Source organism: Pocillopora verrucosa, chromosome 11 (genome assembly GCF_036669915.1).
Source record: "Pocillopora verrucosa isolate sample1 chromosome 11, ASM3666991v2, whole genome shotgun sequence".
Taxonomy (NCBI): domain Eukaryota; kingdom Metazoa; phylum Cnidaria; class Anthozoa; order Scleractinia; family Pocilloporidae; genus Pocillopora; species Pocillopora verrucosa.
In genome coordinates this window covers 15445132-15464707 of record NC_089322.1, presented here as the reverse complement: position 1 = coordinate 15464707, position 19576 = coordinate 15445132, and the positions used below count along the sequence as shown (strand labels likewise).

The window sequence follows — 19576 nt, the reverse complement described above, 5'->3', positions numbered from 1 at the left end:
GCTTGTACGGTTTGTTTGTTGCTCCTTTGCTTTCCCTCGTTTGTCTCTTCTTGGGTTTCGTCATCCATTGAGAATTCCAGAATGCGTTTATTATTCATGAATTCTCGTTATTACATTGAATCTTTGGAAAGTAAGATTCTGAGCTAATTATATGGACTAAAGCTTGTCAGATATAATTTGTTAGGAAGGGTAATCTCAATACTCTTTTGATTCTCTTCACCTTTAATGATTCTTACTCGAGGACGAAATATTTTTTTGATTTCGTAACAATGACGCGCCAAAACAGAGTCACGCCACGATAGCGATCAAATCACGCAATCATACAGAAATCAAACAAAAGGAAGATTGCGAACTGCGAAAGTTACGAACTGCAGAATGTGCAAGCTAAGGGTTTATCAAATTCAACTCAAAACTTCTTGTGTTATGCAAATTTACGCAAATGTCTTCCTTAGTAATGTGCGCGGCTGAAACTGCACGTGTTCATCTCAACTCATTTACATTTTACAGTGTCTCATGTTTTGAACCGTTTCAATTCGAGCTCAGGAACCAGTGACGGTTAAAAACTCTTCCTATCAAGAAGTTGAGCGTTGAAACATGGCTTGACAGTGGCATGGAGATGTTACTTTGAACCCCTGAGCAGAATAAATGCTCTCTACAGGGTCAAGTTTATTTTTTTCACCACAGAAAGAAAAGGTAAGATGGAGAATGAGTGCATCTTGAGATTGCAGTAAAAGAACGCTGTTGTTCAGGAAATTCGTAATTTAGAAATTTGTTCTTTCGAATAAGTTCTCGATAAATAATGCTACTGTTATATCTCCGCCGGAAAAGTTTCAGGGCTAATTTGTTCATTGCTTGTCTGTCAGAGTTTAAATTTGGTGAAGATGTGAAGTTTCGGAATGGCGGCAAATTCAAACTGAAATAAGACTTGCAATTTTTAGGTTCTAAGACCACGTTAAGCGTGTGCTTAGCAGGAGCAAGATATCACTACAAAAATTGTATTTGCAAGGAAAAGAATATTAGTATAAAAAGAAAATGTTGGATCTGATCCTAATCAACTGGGCTTTTGCTAGAGTGAATCTTTCCGTTCCAATCTATGAAACCAAACTAAATTACACTGATTCTTTTTTCATTCTAGATGACCTTCTGCACGGGAAAAGTCCACATGAAGAACTGGAGCGGACTGAAAGGAAATAAAAGCAAAGACTGATACCAAGGTGAGCTACGACCTACGTTCTTTTGGTCAAAACAGGCATGTGTACATGTGGCTGCCATTCTAAAGTCAATGTATTGACATGTGGATAAAATGCATGGTGATCAAAGCATTAACTTTTGCAGCAATTCAAAGCCGTACTCCCAAAGGCAATAGTTGTTTCCGCAAAAGTTTTCTTCATCCAAGAATTGAATGCCTAATGAAGTATGAGGCTATGTGTAAATCTTGGTAATTTTCACGCAAAAAATTCATTTCAATTTTCGATGAAAATCATAGTCAGATCGCAACATTCCTTATTACTTGTGTTAAGGAGAAACGGAAGGAGAAGTTTAGAAATATTTTTGTCAAATATTCTAACCATCGTTATGAGATTGATTAAATATTACCTGGCACCTTTTTGCATTGGAATATGTGTGTAACTTGTAACCAGATAGTTTTAACTCTCATAGGACAAAATTTTTTTGTGAAACTCAGTCACGACGCAAGAATGATTGGAATGTTTACAGAATTGGCGCTCATCGGGGAATTTTAGTTGCATCTTAATGACGTTAACCCCCCCCCCCCAAAGAAAAATAAAAGTGAAGAAACTATACTTTTTTCGAAAGTGATAAATAAAGCACAGAGAATGCATGGTAAAGTTTCCGCACAGTTCCATACTATTGTAAAACAAATCTGTTTTCCCAACGGAAATGTATTGTTTTTGTCATTGTTTTCTCTGTTCAAGAACTGAATGCATAATGTAGGATGGGGCTGTGCGGAAATTTTACCGAATGCATTAGCGTGTGATATTTAGTCGTTGTCGAACAGATTGATAACTACTGTGATTAATTTTATGAGATGTTTTATTAGCTTAACTATTTTGAAATATTTGCATGCTGTTTAGGCACCCTTTGTTTTAATTTGTAATTCACGGAGTTCTGAAATAAAAGAGAAATTGGCATCGTTGACGAATAAGAATTTCGATTAATGAGAAAAAGTTAAAAAAAAGGTTTCTTAACAATGTTTAAAATGCTCCAAGTTGTTTGCCGTCAGCTCAGGAACACGTACAGATGACCAATACAAACCAATTCGAGAAATACCATTTAGGTTTTTAAAAACATAATAAAAATGCCAGAGAATTTCGCTATTAGAGACGATTGAGTTTTCAAGGCTTATTTGAATTGATGCAGGTAAATTTACCTGATCCCTGGTCGTCCATAAGGCTGTTTCAATCTTATGATCTACTTCATCGGCAGTTAAATGGCAGTCAATTTTCTACCGTTCTTCCTTTATACTCTGTTAGCAACGACTGTTCCCCCTCCATTCCCCCTGTAAATCATGTGACCCCCCAAAATTCTCACCCCGCCCCTAGTGATGTAATAATAACGAATGGTACCAAAGCTGCCCACAGAGTAGTTAAAAAGATGTCACAACAGTCTAGATATGTCGTCCATGAAGACGTTTAGTATATGTAATCACATGAGGCCAAGAACTATTAAGGATTAATTGCACGAGAGTTTTCAAAATTTTGAAAACTCAAGTGCAATTAATCCTTAATGGTACGAGGTCTCATGGGATTACTTGTTTATCAATAAAGGGCAAAATTTATACGAAGGAAAATCACGCGCGCAGTCTATTTTTAACAAATTTCAAGATAACGAACGGTTGCTATGCAACGGATAAGCCAATCATTAACAGGTAATCATGCCCTCTCTTGATTACTAGAAATGCCCTCGATTAAGAAAAAATGCCCTCTCTCTCAACCAATCAGCGCTCAGTAATTTTGCCCTTTATTGATAATAGTTATAATAGATGTCATTTATTTTAAGCAAATGAAGATCATCGCAGTATATATGTTGACCAGCTCCCAGTTGGCTTGATAGCTCAGTTGGTTAGAGCGCTGCACCGGTATCGCAGAGGTCATGGGTTCGATTCCCGTTCAGGCCTGAATTTTTTTTTTTTTTTTTTCAGGCCTTATTTCTCAACTGCTTAAGTTGAGTATATACTGCGATGATCTTCATTTGCTTAAAATGTATTTTCCGCAGTACAAATATATGACTTTCATGTATTCTTATCACAGATGTCATTTAATAATGATGTGCCTCAGGCTCAGTGAATATTGCTGAATAATCCTCGAGACGAAGTCAAGAGGTTTACTCAACAATATTCCCTGAACCTGAGGGCGAATTTTTTTAATTATAAATGCTTAGGCGCTTTTGAATTTTTTTTGATGCTGAAACCATCCTGTTTCAATTTTTTAGTCGTATCGAGATAGAGCCACTTTCCACTAAAATTTCACTGCTTTATTTGATTCAAACAGTTAAAATTTAATATCTTTCTGTTACGCCAAACTTGATACCATCTTTTTTTTCTTCGAAATTAAATTTGCTCCTATCGCGTTTATCACTTCCATCGACAAAACGCGAGGCTACAATTATGAACTTTAGCGCCCCTTGCCGTAATCAGCTCGCGCGAGGTGGTCACGTAATCCTCGACCAATCGAGCGTAGCAGTTATACTAAAGACTAATGACTTCGCACGTTTCATGTATTTCATGTTTCATGTATTTATTTAAAGAAATATAAGGTTTACAAAACTTCATATCCTGCAAATAGCTACAATGCTAATCTAGGCAGGAAAAGACTTTAACTAAAGGCGTTATTAAATTACATAAGAAAAAAGAAAAGAAGAAATACAAAAACATACAGAAAGAAACACCTTGCATATAAATTCAAATACAAGGGATTTTGTTATTTGAAAAAGACTAAAATTACAACTAGAGGTATATACAATATATCAGGTTAACTTCACAAAATATTCTATTAATGTGTCATAGTAACATGTTATTTTGTTTTCTTTCAGTTCTTTCAGTACACGTTCCTCGCTAATTTTGACCCAAGAATGAAGTGAGGACACAAGGTTAAACTGGAGAAAACCCAGATGTTCAAGAAACACGTTTGGAAATTTATCGTAAGAGGTAAAAACTGTAACATATAGTGCTAGCTATGCTTTCAGTAAATAGTCATGAATTTTTCATTGAACAGATTTAGTAATTTGTCTTGAAAACAAAACACTATAAGACCTAAGTTAGTCATTACGTAATTGTCTAGTGCAGGAAAAGTCTCGTCAGGAAAAGTTTTGGATTTTAAAACTTAAATCTGTTTAAACAGTTTGAAATTACAGGTTTTAGGAAAATTCTTTCATACTTTAAGTTCGCCAACTGTTTCTAAAAGGCACACTTTCAGTGATCGTTAATAAGTTTACCCTTAGATTGTTTGAAGTACCTTGCAGGAACAAATTTTTGATCTTAAGTCAATTACTATCGGCTCAAGGAAGTACGATTAGTTAAAAACAAAACAAAAACAACTACTTTCTAGTCTTAAGTACATTTATCAGACAACCGCATTCATAAATTTATTTTGAGTAAGTTTGCACTTTCTATTTTCATAAGATGTCCACAATTTTCCCCAGATACGAGACTTAATGATCATTCTTAAAATTCAATTTTATCAATTTTCTCGAGACAATTAGTCTTAATCAAAATTCGCTTAGTTGGTAGCGATAAAGTTAGACTTACTCTTTTGGTGTTCAGTTATGCTTACCGACATTTGCACTTGTTACTGTATACTCGTACTTGGTGAATAGACTTAAAGCAAATAAAATTTGTGTTTTCAAATAATATGGTCTCTTTTATGTCTCGAGTTTAAAATAAGCGAAAACAAAGAAGAAATTTTGCGCTGTGAAAAGGGCCTAGTGACAAGTCAAAATATAGGCTCTCTTTTACTTTTTTTTGCGTATGGAGGGTTGCCGAGAGGAAAAAAATTCTACGGATTTGAACGGGATCTAGTGTTAATACAAAATATATACGTGACTTTTGATGGGAGAAAAGAAACAGCACAATGCAAGATTTTTCTCGCCAAAAGACTAGTATATCTTTTGCTCAACTGAAGACACAATTCAAAACCGCAGACTTTTTTTTCTATGGACAATTTTCCCGCCAAAAGACTTAGTTTTTGTTGGCGCTCACTTTTCATCGCTGAAGACATTCCCCGAGAGAGAAATTTTGTTTGCAGAATTGCGGTAGGCTTTTTTAATAGCGTAGACTCTTTGATCGATAGTTTTCTTGCAAACATCACTTCCTATGCGTGTGCGTGCATCTTCACCACGTACTACAAAAGAGGTGTTTGATAAAACTTTATTTCAGTAAATGAACCTCTTCAATCTTCTTGGAACATCTTTCAAACCTGGAAGAAAAGGAAATGATTGAATGACCTGTAAGAGACATACTATACATGAAATTGTACATCAGAAATAAAGGTATATAAATCGGAAAAACCTTTTATTTCCTTTAAAATTCTACACGTTCTTTTGAGCTAGGATTTTGTCTTTTCTTTTCATTCCACGTTGCTTTGCAGAATCAAAGGATTTTTGCCCTAAAATACATTAAACACACTACTAGCACTGGTTTCTGGCATCGTTTACAATGGTCAAATGGGATTTATCTCCCTATACAAGACACTATTTAGGGATGTTCATGAAAGATTCGCTCAACACTTCAATTTTTTTCTTTTTCGTTGCTTTTCTTTATTTTTTTTTGTACGACCAATTCACCTTCGTCAGAAGGTAGAGAAATGACGAGAAAGGATGAGACATAAAATTTTCAGGAGAATGTCCTCAAATATTAAGAAAAGTTAGATACACCCACGGTTTAGCGGGAACCGAATTCCGAAAAATCCAGACCACATAAAAACAGTTTTTAACTAATCTGCATAAAGTGCATTTTTCTCCATAACTCCTTATAAAGCCTGTTTCATGATCCCTCATTGCTATACTAGTGAAAGGTGCGTAAACATTATAACAGTGTAAAATGAAATTTAACTGGAAGAGACAAGCTCCTCTAAGAAATTTAACGAAGACCAGCAATTCTTTGGATATTTTTGACTGGCTTCAAAAAACCGAAAAAAAGGTTCATGATCGCCCTGATACTGGCCATTTTAGGCTTTAATTGCAACAGAATTTCCAAGTATCTACGACGATCACCTACCTCTCATATACATAGAAGATACTACCGCGCCCAGATAAGTAGTTGTTCCAAAAATATATTACAGATCTAAAACTGTGCCTAATTGTCACCTAACCCATCATCCAGTCGAATACTTCGAATACTCGGACTATACACCCAAATTAATTTTGTAAGTTCTAGGGTATAAAAAACGCTCACTAACGCTCGCTAACAACCCTTTACATAATCTTGTTGAATTTGTTAGGGCGATCCCGGCTAATCTTACAAGTTAATCATTAGTTGGGTATTGAAGAAAATTTGAAATACTTTTCCCGTTGGTAGCAAAGTTCATTCTCGCGTTTGTTTATTACAAAATACAAAACAAATACAACAATGGCAAGTCGAAATATTCGTTAAATTATACCTGTCATAAATGAAGCTCTCTCAAAGCAACCAAAATTGCTGCTAACTCAACCTTGCGTATATAACGAATATAGATAACTTACCCATGCTCAAAAATGATCAAAATCCTGCCAGTTTACAGCTTCACTTAGTTGACTGGAGTAACTGGTCGTAAACCACGTGCGGAGGCTGTTACTCACCACAAACCGTCATTCAAGACCACCTAACATGTTTGCTTCAATTGCCTGACGTTCGGGGACGTTTCAGGAAACCAAAACCAAAAACTGTATTCTACGGCGCAAGTTACTTCAAACCAATCCATAAAGCAGATTTCTGAGCAACACGTGGAAAGATCCTGACAAAACTAGTGCGAATACTAAATGAAGTAACGTATTTGCAATGCAAATAGTTCCGTGAGCCTCACAATCAATAATAAAAACAAATACTGCAAGGTAGGAGAGGGGGAATATTTTGACATGCACAGACAAACACAAAATCACATCTACGCTATACTAATTAATTCCTTTTTATTACTATTTCATGGAAAAAAAAAAAGACGTAATAGGTTTACAATATTTCTACAAACAAATTTTTACCCAAAAAAGAAAATGGCTTCATGGCTTAGTGGCTTTGTGGAAGCACGTTGTAAAATACTGTGGCAAACGTTTTCTCGAGGATTTCTGAAACACTTTTCTTTGGATATATTTGTTGATTATGACAAAGAAGTATTGACTATCCTGTGTGGTTTTTTCCACGTCGCAGCGCTGACAATCCAATTTTTTCGCGACTAAAGGTGTGGCTCTGGGACTTGCTGTCACGTGTCAACCTTACAGATGTCTTCATACGGGATCCTGTCAATTCTCTTCCCTCGGTGGGGTCCCTGTGAGGAAACGAAAAAAACAAAGAAATAGGTATCCGACGTGTACGTGAATTTTTCCACCAAGAAAAGCGAACTGAAGTTCTTTTTTCCTTGTCAAAAAACATTTCCGAATCAAAACCAATTAGTACTTGATCATTTGTGTTTTCCACCCCTGGAGATCGTTTGCTTCTGCGTACTTTTAAGCTCTACTTGGTCTGAAGAGATTTCTCCATCGCTAAGAATGGGCCATGAAACAAACTTGATTCAGGCGTCAAGATAATGAAATAACAACTGGTCTATACAGCATGTTGATGCTCAACTAATCACTAATAGATAAAACACTTAACAGTGAGGCAATTTGACCAACCAAATCTTTTTTTAGCTTACATCTTTCAACTCTACGGCTACAGAGAAGGTCTTTTCATCCAAGGACACAAGCGAAGCTCTTGCTCCTCTGTGGGCACCGTTTACAATTAAGACAGTCTTTCCTGGAAATACAATAAATGCAATTAATACCTCCAAAACCATACACGTCAAGAAACAACAGTTTTTATTTCCCTGACGTCACTCAAATGAACAGAATTCAATTAAGAATCAGTGTAATAAACAACGAAAACAAACAACACCACTCAAATAAAGCTTAGAGTACATCTGACATTAACCCTTTACTCCCTTACATCAGTATGCATATTTTCCATACAACTCCCTGAACATTTCTTAGGGTTGTGACAAGGAGAATTTGTTCAACAATCTAAGGCTTCTTCAGCTGGTAACCAGCAATTAGTCTGAGAATGACTAACTTTATTTCCGAATATATTACTAACTCTTCCACAATCCCTTCAAGGTGAGGCGCGTGGGAAAAGCCGACTGCCCGTCAGTCTTTTCGTCATGTACTTACCACCAACACTCGTCCCCATTTCTCCTGCGCATCTCGAGACCTTAAGATTATCACAGACATTTCCCCTAAAGGACGGATACCGGTCAAGTTATTGAAGCGACAGTACCTATGGCTGGTATGACTGTTTCCAAGTGTTCCTGATCCACTTTGAGAACATCTCCGCCATCTGACATCTTTATCACGGCTACAAATAGATTCTTAATGTCCTGCGGTAAAAACAGGAAGGTTGAGAACAATCAAATAATGTGACAAAGTTCTTGATGTTGTTGAAATTAGATGGCGACGGCGGCTGCAGACGATGGCAGCTCTATGAGAATCTGGTTTTCCATAAAGATAATAACCTCTTGCTTGTTTATCTGTCTATTCTTACTGGTTGAAGAATTGTAAGAAGTGGTCATGTGACCAATGCTTCCGGTGGTTTCAGGGTGAAGACAGTAAGATCGCCTTCGTAAAGACGCATTCAGTCCATATAGATCATTCGTTTAAATCAGACTGTAACGAACGGTATTTTAGATTCATACCTTTATTGTTCCTTTCTTTTTGTAGTATTTTTCTCCAACTTTTTTGGTCATGATTTTCACAACGATTCCCTGCAAATGAACGCCAGAAGATAAGTTCATGCAATGATTCACAGTACCATAATAAATTCTTTGCAGTCGTACCATCAATACTATACTATCGTTATTATTACTTTAGTATACTATTTTTATTATACTGCCACTACAATAGAAAGAGTTCACCACTCCTAGTTCGTTCCTTCCCTCGCTCATTCGTTTGTTTGCGGGTTCGTTAGTTCGCTGGCTCATTCGGTTTTCCGTTCGTTTATTCGCTGGTTCACTCGGTATTTCGTTCGTTTATTCGCTGGTTCACTCGGTATTTCGTTCGTTTGTTCGTTGGTTCACTAGGTATTTCGTTAGTTTGTTCGCTGGTTCACTCGGTATTTCGTTCGTTTGTTCGCTGTTTCGCTCGATATTTCGTTCGTTTGTCCGCTAGTTCACTCGGTCGTTCTTTCGTTTGTTCGCTGGTTTATAGGGTCTTTCGTTCGTTAGTTCGCTGGTTCACTCGGTTGTTCTTTCGTTTGTTCGCTGGTTTATTCGGTCTTTCATTCGTTTATTCGCAGGTTCATACATTCGATCGTTCGTGTGTTCGCTAGTTCGTTTGTCCTTTGGTACGTTCATTCGTTCGTTCGTTCGCTCTTCACTCGCTGGGTTGCCATCCATTTCACCTCGTATCTAACTTTTACTTACTTTTGCAATCCAGTTGTCCTTTCGGCTTATCTTCATCTTTTTTTGCTCTTCCATCTTAAGGAAAAAAAAATGCAGAGTTTATTAGTAAAACGAAAGTATTCCCTTTTGGTCCACGTCTGAGAGGTAAAAACCCGTCTGTCAGTTCTGTAACATGATAACTTTTTTCAACGAACTTACTTCCATTATCTCCTCTAGCGCCGATTTCCGCTTTTGACTGGAAAATTAAAAACAAAGTTCTGTAATTATTTATAGCGCTAACTAGGAACAGAAAACTTTCACCAGTGCTAAGTTAGCTCCCCTCGCTTGTAAAACCCTCCTTTGTCTCAAAAACAATGAAACACATAAATAAACGAAAAAGAACGCATGAAAGACATAGCAGTTGAGATTTCTCTGTTTCTGTTGACGTCCTCTTTAAAAAACTTCGACTAAATAAAAGTTTGTCAAATTAGGGATATGTACTTTATTGTCGAAGCTTTCATAACAGACATTCATTGTTTTGTCACGGCACCCTCTAGACAAAAACCTTCACTCCAAAACAAAATCTTTATCTACATATTCAAACAAACTGACGGCCACAGTTGAGAACACATGTCTGCAATTCAATAGGAGCCAAAAAAAAAAAAAAAACAGAAAAAAAACCAGAAAAAAAAAGGAAAAACGAAGAGCCCCTCCAATTGTTCAAACAGTTTCAATACCTTTCTTTGGCTTTATCTTTCTCTTTCTTCTTTTCCTTCGGCATCAAACTCGCTGACATAATCGGATTTGGCATACCAATGGGCCTCGACTGCATTACTCTAATATTACAGAGTACAACAGTGAAGGTTAGTTCCTGCATAGTGTTCAAATCTGGTCTCTGTTAAGGCCTGGTAATTTTTTTTCCGGAAACTGCCCAGTTTACACTCTTCTTAAGGTGATCAAAACTAAAAATCGAAACTAAGCAGAAAACGCTTTGAACGCGTGTTTGAAGAAACTGAACTTTGCTGAGATATCTCGCTGAGGAGAGTTGGCTTAAGAAATGTTATTGCACAGTAGCAAAGAAGTTACCTATATGGTAACAATGTGAACACTAACAAATTAATTATAAACACTCTCTTGTTCCTTTATTGTTCTAGGGGATGAAACGTGATGTTACCCAGAGAACTCACAGGAACTGAGAGGTTTCCTGAGTCCGAAAATACAGGTATGATCAAATACTGGCAAGGATTTGTTGAAGACAAAATTCTTGCAAAACTCGTTTGACACTTTTTTCCCAGCAAATCACTTACCCGCTGGGGCCTGGATCAGACTCTTTCTTCTTAGCCGCCGGCATAAGGAACGTCACTGAGAAAGAAAAAAATCACAATTTATTTGATGTTGGAGAAATTTTCCAGTGGGCGTCAAAAGTAAGCCAGAATCTCTTTGGTTTTACTGCACTTTTCTCTGTAATTGATCTAAACAACTCTCGCCATCCTCTCGACCAATCAGATACAAGAATCAAAACAACCACGACTTGGGCAATCGTGTTTTCCCATGCTTTTAGCAGTTTTCTTGTTTTCATTCTGAGTTCTCATTGGCTAACGATAATGTTAATCTTTGTTATGAGTGGTCGCTGGGAATACTTAGGTTTTAGTTTTTTTATACTCAGTTGAAAACTGCTCTAAAATGTTACTATGATAGTAAATTGACAAACAGAATTTTCAAATGTGCTTAGAGAGTACTGTACAAAGCAATTGAATTACTTTTCTATGCTCAGTGATTGGTCTAAAACATTCCCACATAATAAGAAGACTACATCCTCAGAGAGCTCGGGACAGACAAGATCCCAGAGGGACAAGCAAATTAAAATTCTCCTTAAATGATCACCACTGAATCAAACATTAAGGTTACAAGAATAAGGGAAATGATCACCAACTATTGAGAAGCTCTTGATTATTACACAAATTCTCCTTATCAGCACCTTAGGATTTTTGCAGAGAACAGTATTGAGAATACACATAATGATGTCAGGGTGTAAAGGGCTAAGTAATTAGTTCAATCAATAACTATAACCTATAGCACCTTTTCCCTATAATATCCATACATTATCCAACAGACAGGCAATGAGAATCCCCAAACTTATCAGGTAGAAGTTATAATTGAAAATGACAAGGAACAACGAAATGTTTAGCACTAGATAACTGACAATCAATCTGGCAAACCTTTTTCTTCTTCATTGTCTCGTTTGAGCTCTGTGAAGACTGGTTCTGGCTAAACAAAACAAACAAATACCATAAAAAATGTGTATTTACTAAGGATCTGAAAGACAATATTGAAATAATAAGAAGACATTTTTGTTGAAGACAAACCTCATCTACTTTCCTTGCTCGTTCTCTTTCAATTTGCCTTTCAAGAAGTTTAGCTGTTGAACAGTAAATAAATATGCTTATTGTAATAATAAAATCTCTGTGCATACTCTCTGAAACATTCATGTTTGCAGGTCTGAAATATTGTAAATTCAGTTGGTGAAATCACAATCTAAATGGAAGAAAAAACATCAGATGCAAGCACACCCCATCAAATCCCTAGAAACACTAGTAGCAGAAGTAATGAAAGAGGTGACGAGTTTCATTGAAATCAAATTAAAATGTTCTTTATTTACATATCACATCTTAAAACTTTAGCACCAAGGAAACTTACTTCGTCTTTCCTCATCATCCATCTCCATCTTTTCTTTAGCCGCAGCTGCCTAAATATAAAGTAACAAGTACATGTACTACCTTTCCATTTGCACCCAAGAAATTAAGATTTAAAATTCTATTGAAAGGATAATGATGGCATTAACTACTGGATCCTATCAAACAGTTGATGATGGTTTTCTTTGCACTCTTTAATCCGTCAGCTCTTAAAGTTTGTAACAGGGTAATTTGGTTTTATCACCTGAGTAGATAAGTAAACCTAAATTTATTTAGCAACTGTAAAGAGTTCCAAAGCTGACACTTTTTAGCCTTAGCCCTTTGTCAGAGCAAATGGTAAAGGGCTAACAGTTGAAATGTCAGCTTTGAATTTCTTTACAGTGGCCAATTTAAGTTTTCAACTCAGTTGATAAAACCAAATTACTATTTTATACTCTCCCACTGACGCAGCACCACAGTTTATTAACAAACTTACCCTTTTACACAGTGATAATAATAAAATTTTGGGCTCTACTATATGTACCTTTTGCCTCTCTATGGTGTCAGGATCCCTGTCGATGTATGCAATAAACCACCCTTTTTCTGTTTCATCTACCTTGCAGTGTCCTAATTGAAAAAAAAAAAGCAATTATAAGGAGATAAAAATCACTTTACACTCTAACATCAGTATCCATATTCCTCAAACTCTCTTCTGTACATAATCTTTGGTGCTGACCAGGATAATTTGTTTAACAATCAAAGTTAGTTAGGTTCACTTGTTTTTAATTTTAATAAAAATTTAATTTTATTCACCTTATCTTAATGAATGATCAGCGATATTATGGGGAAATTAGATGCTCATCACTCCTCAGGGTTAGAGGATTAAATCAGTTCACATTACATTTAGCAATAACTTAAGCTTTGTGCATAACAGTGAATAACACATAACTTACCTTCCTTCCCCAGCCACTTTACAAATTCAGTTAGAGTTTCCCACTAAAAAAGAAAAAAAGCATGTTTAGCATTAATCAAATCATATTGTAATTATATAAAATAAAACATGCAAAGGCATAATTGTTAAATATCTAATAATCAAATACAGATAACAATGAAATATTGATTCATTTGTGATAAGCATGAGACAAAAAACCAAGACTTTCTCTGTAGTCAACAAACAGTCCTACACTAACCTGAGTTGCATTCATGTGAGTATGATGCCTGTCACTGATGTAATCCTGATAAACTTGATTAGCCCTCACTCTACGAGTTCCTAAAAAAAACAAGTGTTGCAAGAAATTAAGTTTTATTTGTTACTGATGGAAGGGGTAAAGGTTTGGGATATGGTCTTCACATTTGAACTGTTTTTTTTCTCTCTTTTATTTTACCACTTCTTTGGAACCAAAATTGTTGCAATGACAGGATTACGTGAAAAAATGTTTTGGAAATAATTATTTCTTAGCTTGTGAAAGCTCCCTAATACAGAAAAAAATTCTGTGTTTTCTGAATCAAAGTTTAAAACCCCTCTCCAATAAAAATTTTTGCATCCACCATGATGGTCCATGGTATTGCATACTTTGTAGTTTAAGTGTATTCAAGAAAACCTACAGTGCAGAATTCTGGTTATCAACAACATCAAATGGTGACCCATACAAGCTTGGATGAGAGTTCACTGTAAATTAAGATAAATTTGTATCTTCTATCATCCCCTGCTCTGAGTGTCACCTCTCTTTTTAAAGCTTTATTACTCCCAGAGGTGATTAAAATGTAACTTCTCCCTATAATACGCACACATTATTCAGGATACAGGTAAAGAGAATACTCAAACTCAAAAGGTACACTGTAAAAGATTTTATCGTGATCCAAAACCAAATTCTTGTCACTAATTTTGAAGCAAATGTGTAACAACTAAAGGGGAGAATTAACAATCAGATCTTTGGAATTGAAGGGTTAACTGTTACACGATACATGTCATAACCTGTAATGTTCCAATTAATCCAGTAATCCAACTATTGAAGTTAATATTCTCTAATGCTTTGTCTGATTTTCAAGTCATAAGTAAGTGACAATACAAAATAAATGTTTTTGTTGATGTTTTGGTTGAACTGCAGGTGTATAACATGAAATACCATGGACCATTGAGGGCAGATACAAGAACAAACGTGGATGAGTAACAAACAAGATCAAAATACAAATACAAAATACACCAATGACAGTGCTCCAAAACACACCAAAAACAACAAACCAAGGTGCTATAAATAGCAACACATAAACTTTTGGCCTCATCACCCAACAAAGACTATCAATATAGCATTTGAAATGTTGGGATGAATATAACAGATAGCCTGACTCTACATCATGTGAAAAACGATTTAATTTTCATTTTACTACCAATTAAACCAAGATGAACGACAACATTTATTATAAAGATGTTGCTGCTCTTGGTTGAAAAACTTTGCTTAGTTACACTCAGCCTCTTTTCACTTCTGAATAGGAATAGGAGTGTATTTCAGAGACTAATCGTTTAGAAAATTTGACCAAGTGATGGAAGTTAGCCACGACAAACAAGAGAAAAGTGTAAAATATGGTAACACCACATCACATACCAAACTGTCTCTTCAAAAGCTTTAGAAAAGTATCTTGGAACTCCCTGACAATTGAAAACATAAAGAACTTGTGTCAATACTCTCTTAAACCTGCCACCAGTGAAACACAATAATTAATCATGAAAAGGAATTTTTCAATCTTCGCGCTTTCAGTAAATATGGGGCTGTGTGGTAATCTTAGAATTACATTGTCCAAGGCCACTGAGTTAGGCATTGTTAGCTGTCATCGATAAACAAGAAATATTTATAACGCCTGCTTTTGATTCAATGATATGTAAATAAGTATCCCTGTACTCTGTATTTTTGCCTAAATTATAATAATCACGGACACAGTACTAAGCCTACATGTATAATTATCAATAAAAGTGAAAATTCACCTACTTGGAGAAAGTATCCATGTACTTGTCGACATCTTCTGCTAATAGCAGAAGCTGGCGTTGGTGTGATTCCGACATAGTGTGGCACTTGAATCCATTCTTTCTCAAGAAAAAGTTAAGGAGAGGTACATGAAATTTTATTCGGTTCACAAGTATCTATGTCGACTTTAAAAATTCCAGAATTGACTTCACAGAACATAACTATACCTCATCTCGGCATTGTTTCTGACACATTTGACAATACCATCGCAGCTTCTGCAAACCTTTAGCTTTAATCCTATTCGATATGGCTTTTGGTGTTAATGCTCCTGCCTTTTCTTTGCCCATGCTGTGAGTTTTAATCTACAAAATTATTAAGATGACCTGCTCTTTACAACTCAAACGTTCACATGTTCACATCATCCGTCCGCCATGTTTGTAAGTTAAACCAACATGCAATGCGTGATGTGGCTAGTGCCAGATTCCTCACGTCCGAAGCTGAAGGTATCAACTGAATATACTGCTATGAAACAGCTATTTTTTCCAATGTTTATTTTATAATGATGCAATTTGACCTATATTTTATGTCATGGTTTGCAAAAATATTGTTTCACCTTAGTACTTTTTATCTCGATTATTTGAGAATATTATATTAGAATTTGTAGGCATAACACAGCTATTTCAACACAGTTTCGAAATGTAAGCTTGTTTGTGACATAAAAAAATGATCTTTAGGTCATATGGTATTTCCATCCAACAAATATTACAGAATATTTTACGTTTAATCAAGTTTACCTTTTGCACCGTTTCCAATTTTCAATGATTCTTCTAGCCCACGGAAAAAGCTGGCGTAAGCTATAGCTCTTGTAAAGCCTTGTCACGCGATCTAGACTAAACTGTTCCTTCGTGTTTCCACCGTTTACAAATCACATATCCGGTATCTATAACTCCACTTTCAAAGTTTTAGAATACGGAAACCCTATAAAAAACAATCAACTTTTAAATCGAAGCGCAAGGAAGTCAAGGTCTAACTTGTCATTTTGGGCAAAGGCCACTTTTATGGGGAATAATTGAGTAACGGTAGAACCAGTGTAATTCAATTTTCCACTACCTCAGAAAGAAAATAACCTCTCAAATTATTTTTCTAAACATAATCAGTTAATGCTAACAACTTTGTTAACACAGCTGTTCGTTCTATTTTCTCTCCTTATTTATCCAGAAATGCTTTCTATACAAACAAAATTACCAGTTATTACATAATTCCACCTCGCTTGAATCATTCACAATTAGTAGGGCTTGATGCTGGAGTTAAGAGTGAGTGTTGAAGGATATCAGCTCTTAGGAAGACATAAGCACGCTGCTGGTTTTGTTTTTCATCGTTACCTCCACCCACCAAATTTCGCTCACGCAGAGGTAGGATCTGGAAGCTTTATGCTTTCTTGCTTTTATGCTGCTTTTTTAGCTAAGCGGAGGCAAGTGCGAGATGAGAAGCACAGGCAAGTCCTTGCGCAAAGTTCGACTTCTCCCTTTGCATACGAATCACCTCTTGTGTTCTTCTCCAGCTTGTTATTATTTACCTTCATGTTTCCGTGTGAAAGATCTCGATTGGCACAAAAGGTAACATACTCTTGATGAGGTACATGGTAACTGATTTAATTGCGAAAAATGAAGTTTAAAAGATGACATTAATGTAATGAAAGGCAACAGTTCTAAACTTTGAACTCGTAAATTAGTTCATATTATGATTGGCGTATAAATAAGGTGCTGCTGCAACTCGTATACTATGTACTAGAGGATGAGAAATCAACATTTCATATACATTTCCTATGGTGCTGTCAAAGAGAATTTGTTTAAAAATCAAGAGCTTCTTGATTGGTGATCATTTCCTTTATTCTCATGACCTCACGGTTTTTTTTATAGGGGTGATACTGATCGGAGAAAATAGTTCCCAATCTCTCTCAGGGGTCAAAGGGCTAAGAGAAGCGGTGGTCTGACAGATAACGTTTCGGAATCCAGGTTAATCTGTTTACTTACATGATAAAAATAGCAGTTTCCTTCACTACCTTTGATAGCTTTCAAATAGCCTTGAAAATGTTGAACAATAATAATAAAAAATATCCTAACTGATATTTTGTATAAAAATTTCTTGCTGGTCGATCCTGAGGGTGAGATGGGTAAGAAATACCCTGAGTTTGATCTTCATGTTCCAGAATATGACACGTAACTCTGTCATGTCCTAACTTTTAACAAAATCTTGTGAAATACTAAGAGAAACTCACGTAAGGGACTGGTTATGGAAATAAGAGAGACTCTAAGGGGAAACTGGAGAGAGGACCGTGACAAATTCTACGCGAAACCCACATAATATAATAAATTCAGAAATTTGAATAAGCTCTGGTAAATGGGTAGATTATAAATAATTTCTTGGCTCTAGTAGCTTCTCACAATGATATGAAGTTTCACATCTTCCCATCGAAGTCATCTACGGAATGCTTTTTAGCTATTTCATGCGATTTTGATTCTTTTTAGCTGACACAAAGCTACGGCCAAGACTACAAAGTTACAGTACTGCTAGATAAAATGGACTTTGTGATTGTGCCGGTGATAAATCCTGACGGACATGTCTACAGTTGGGCCACTGAAGTTGGTTAACATTACATGGTCTTGATGCAAGTTAAAATAAGTTTTTATAAGTCTGGTTTTGCAATAGTCAGTCAGCGGTGTGATCATGTGCAGTGACCAAATGGTTTGCGGCTTGACTCCGGGTCTGAATTCGAGGTATGACCAGAGTCATTCTGTTTGGTTCTTATTTTAGGCTGCTATTAAAGGAAATTATTACAGTGCCTTTGTTCTCGAAGAAGTATTGATGAGTATTCGCGAACTGGACTACGAGCAGTCCCTCTTATACAACGAGGTTCGTAGCGCGAGTCAAAAAAGAATCACTCTCTTGCGACGGACATCTCCAAAATGGGAAGGAATGCTTGAAGTCTACACGCAAACTGTCAGAGAAACATAAAGAAATGCTCGGTAGTGATCTGCGATGAAATAGCATCCCGTGCGTGGGTGTACTGGAAATACTCATAGGACAATTACTGTAAGGAAAACGTACATACTAATGTTAGGGTGTAAAGGTTTAATAGCAAAGATTAAGAATAAGATTCCTGAGCGTTTTAATCCTCTAAAAAATCTTCCTCTGTCGCTAATAATTCCAGACAGTTTTTTTTTTAAACTCCAGTCACCTCATATCTACAGGTCCAACCTGCCAGCATACTATGCAAGCGGATTTAGTGTTTTTAAAACATATTTAACCACGGGATGTAAAGAATCATTGTTAGATAATTCACTCAGTTTCCTTAGTAGAGCGAAACAAATCCGCTAGTATCTACAATGGAATCGTGGGAGAGAGAACAGAACATTTCTGACGTGAAACCGCTAAAAAAAAATTCTACATTTCAAATCTATCTGTAGACTAAAAAAAAAAAAATTAAACCAAGCCCGATCTCTTTTGCCAATCGCAATTAGAAGTCTCATAAAGCAAGTGCTATTTTATGGAGGTTAAAAAAAATCATTGTTAAGGGAGTCAAGTAGTTGTATTTATTACAAAAGAAGTATTTTTTCGTTTTCAAGAGATTTCCAGCTCTTAGAAAAGCCTTAACTGCACTCGTGTAAAATTACGATAATTTTTTTTACATGTGTTTGATATCGCTAATCAGCTGCTGACACGTCACTCGCCTTTTGCGCCACTCTATCAGGTTTATGAATGAATTGCAGAGTTTTCACCATTAATACAGATGACTTTTCTTGTCAACAAAGGCTTATATTGTTTGTATAGTAAAAAAAGATAATAATACATGGCTCCTCTCGTGTTCAACTTCTTCGTGGCGCTCACTCGTGAGCTATCGAGTTGAAAGCTTGAAGAGAAGTTCTATATCTACACGCGCCAAGTATTATTCTCTATTTTCAAGAGGTTCAGTATCAAAGGAGAGTGTATAGCTTAAAATGAAACTAATTTATAATCAAATCTCAATAAGATCTCTAGTTTCGTAGGCATAATTCATAAAGGCAAGAGGCACCATTCTTTTGGTGTTAAATCTCGTTAATTAGCAGGAAGGCATGTGAAGTTGACATCTGGCTGATGCAACTAATTTCAGTGAGATAAAAGCAACCAAACTTTAAAGAAAAACATTTTTAATCTACTTTTTCAGTCTATTGTGTTCAACCTTAAATTAAAAAGTAACATAAAACATGTTTGCTCTTGTGATTAACAAGAGTATTTTTGTTAACAAACGTAATAAATAAAAAAATTAAAATATATTTACCGCGAAGTAAATTTAGACAGAAAGGAAAAAAAGTAAGATTTGTTTATTGCAAAATTATTGGGATTTTCAGTT

At 35.9% G+C, this 19576-nt stretch overlaps 1 protein-coding gene across 2 annotated transcripts; it reads right to left on the bottom strand.

Moving 5' to 3' along the window:
- Positions 1-5224: 5224 nt before the first annotated feature.
- On the bottom strand, positions 5225-15620 carry LOC131789891 (DNA/RNA-binding protein KIN17). 2 transcript variants are annotated; one of them, XR_010719169.1, is made up of 18 exons: positions 15414-15620; positions 15211-15305; positions 14830-14873; positions 13417-13496; positions 13180-13222; positions 12771-12853; positions 12252-12300; positions 11921-11973; positions 11774-11822; positions 10862-10916; positions 10292-10390; positions 9774-9810; positions 9597-9650; positions 8871-8939; positions 8456-8555; positions 7839-7939; positions 6697-7472; positions 5225-5432 (listed from the first exon to the last, which is right to left on the bottom strand). XR_010719169.1 is itself a non-coding variant. In XM_059107073.2 (17 exons), the coding sequence occupies exons 1-17, from the start codon at positions 15531-15533 to the stop codon at positions 7407-7409; spliced, it is 1197 nt and encodes a 398-aa protein (XP_058963056.2). In that variant the 5' UTR covers positions 15534-15620; the 3' UTR covers positions 6590-7406. The 2 variants fall into 2 exon arrangements, 1 of the variants encoding a protein (XP_058963056.2); XM_059107073.2 differs by lacking the exon at positions 5225-5432 and having other exon boundaries at positions 6590-7472.
- Positions 15621-19576: the final 3956 nt, after the last annotated feature.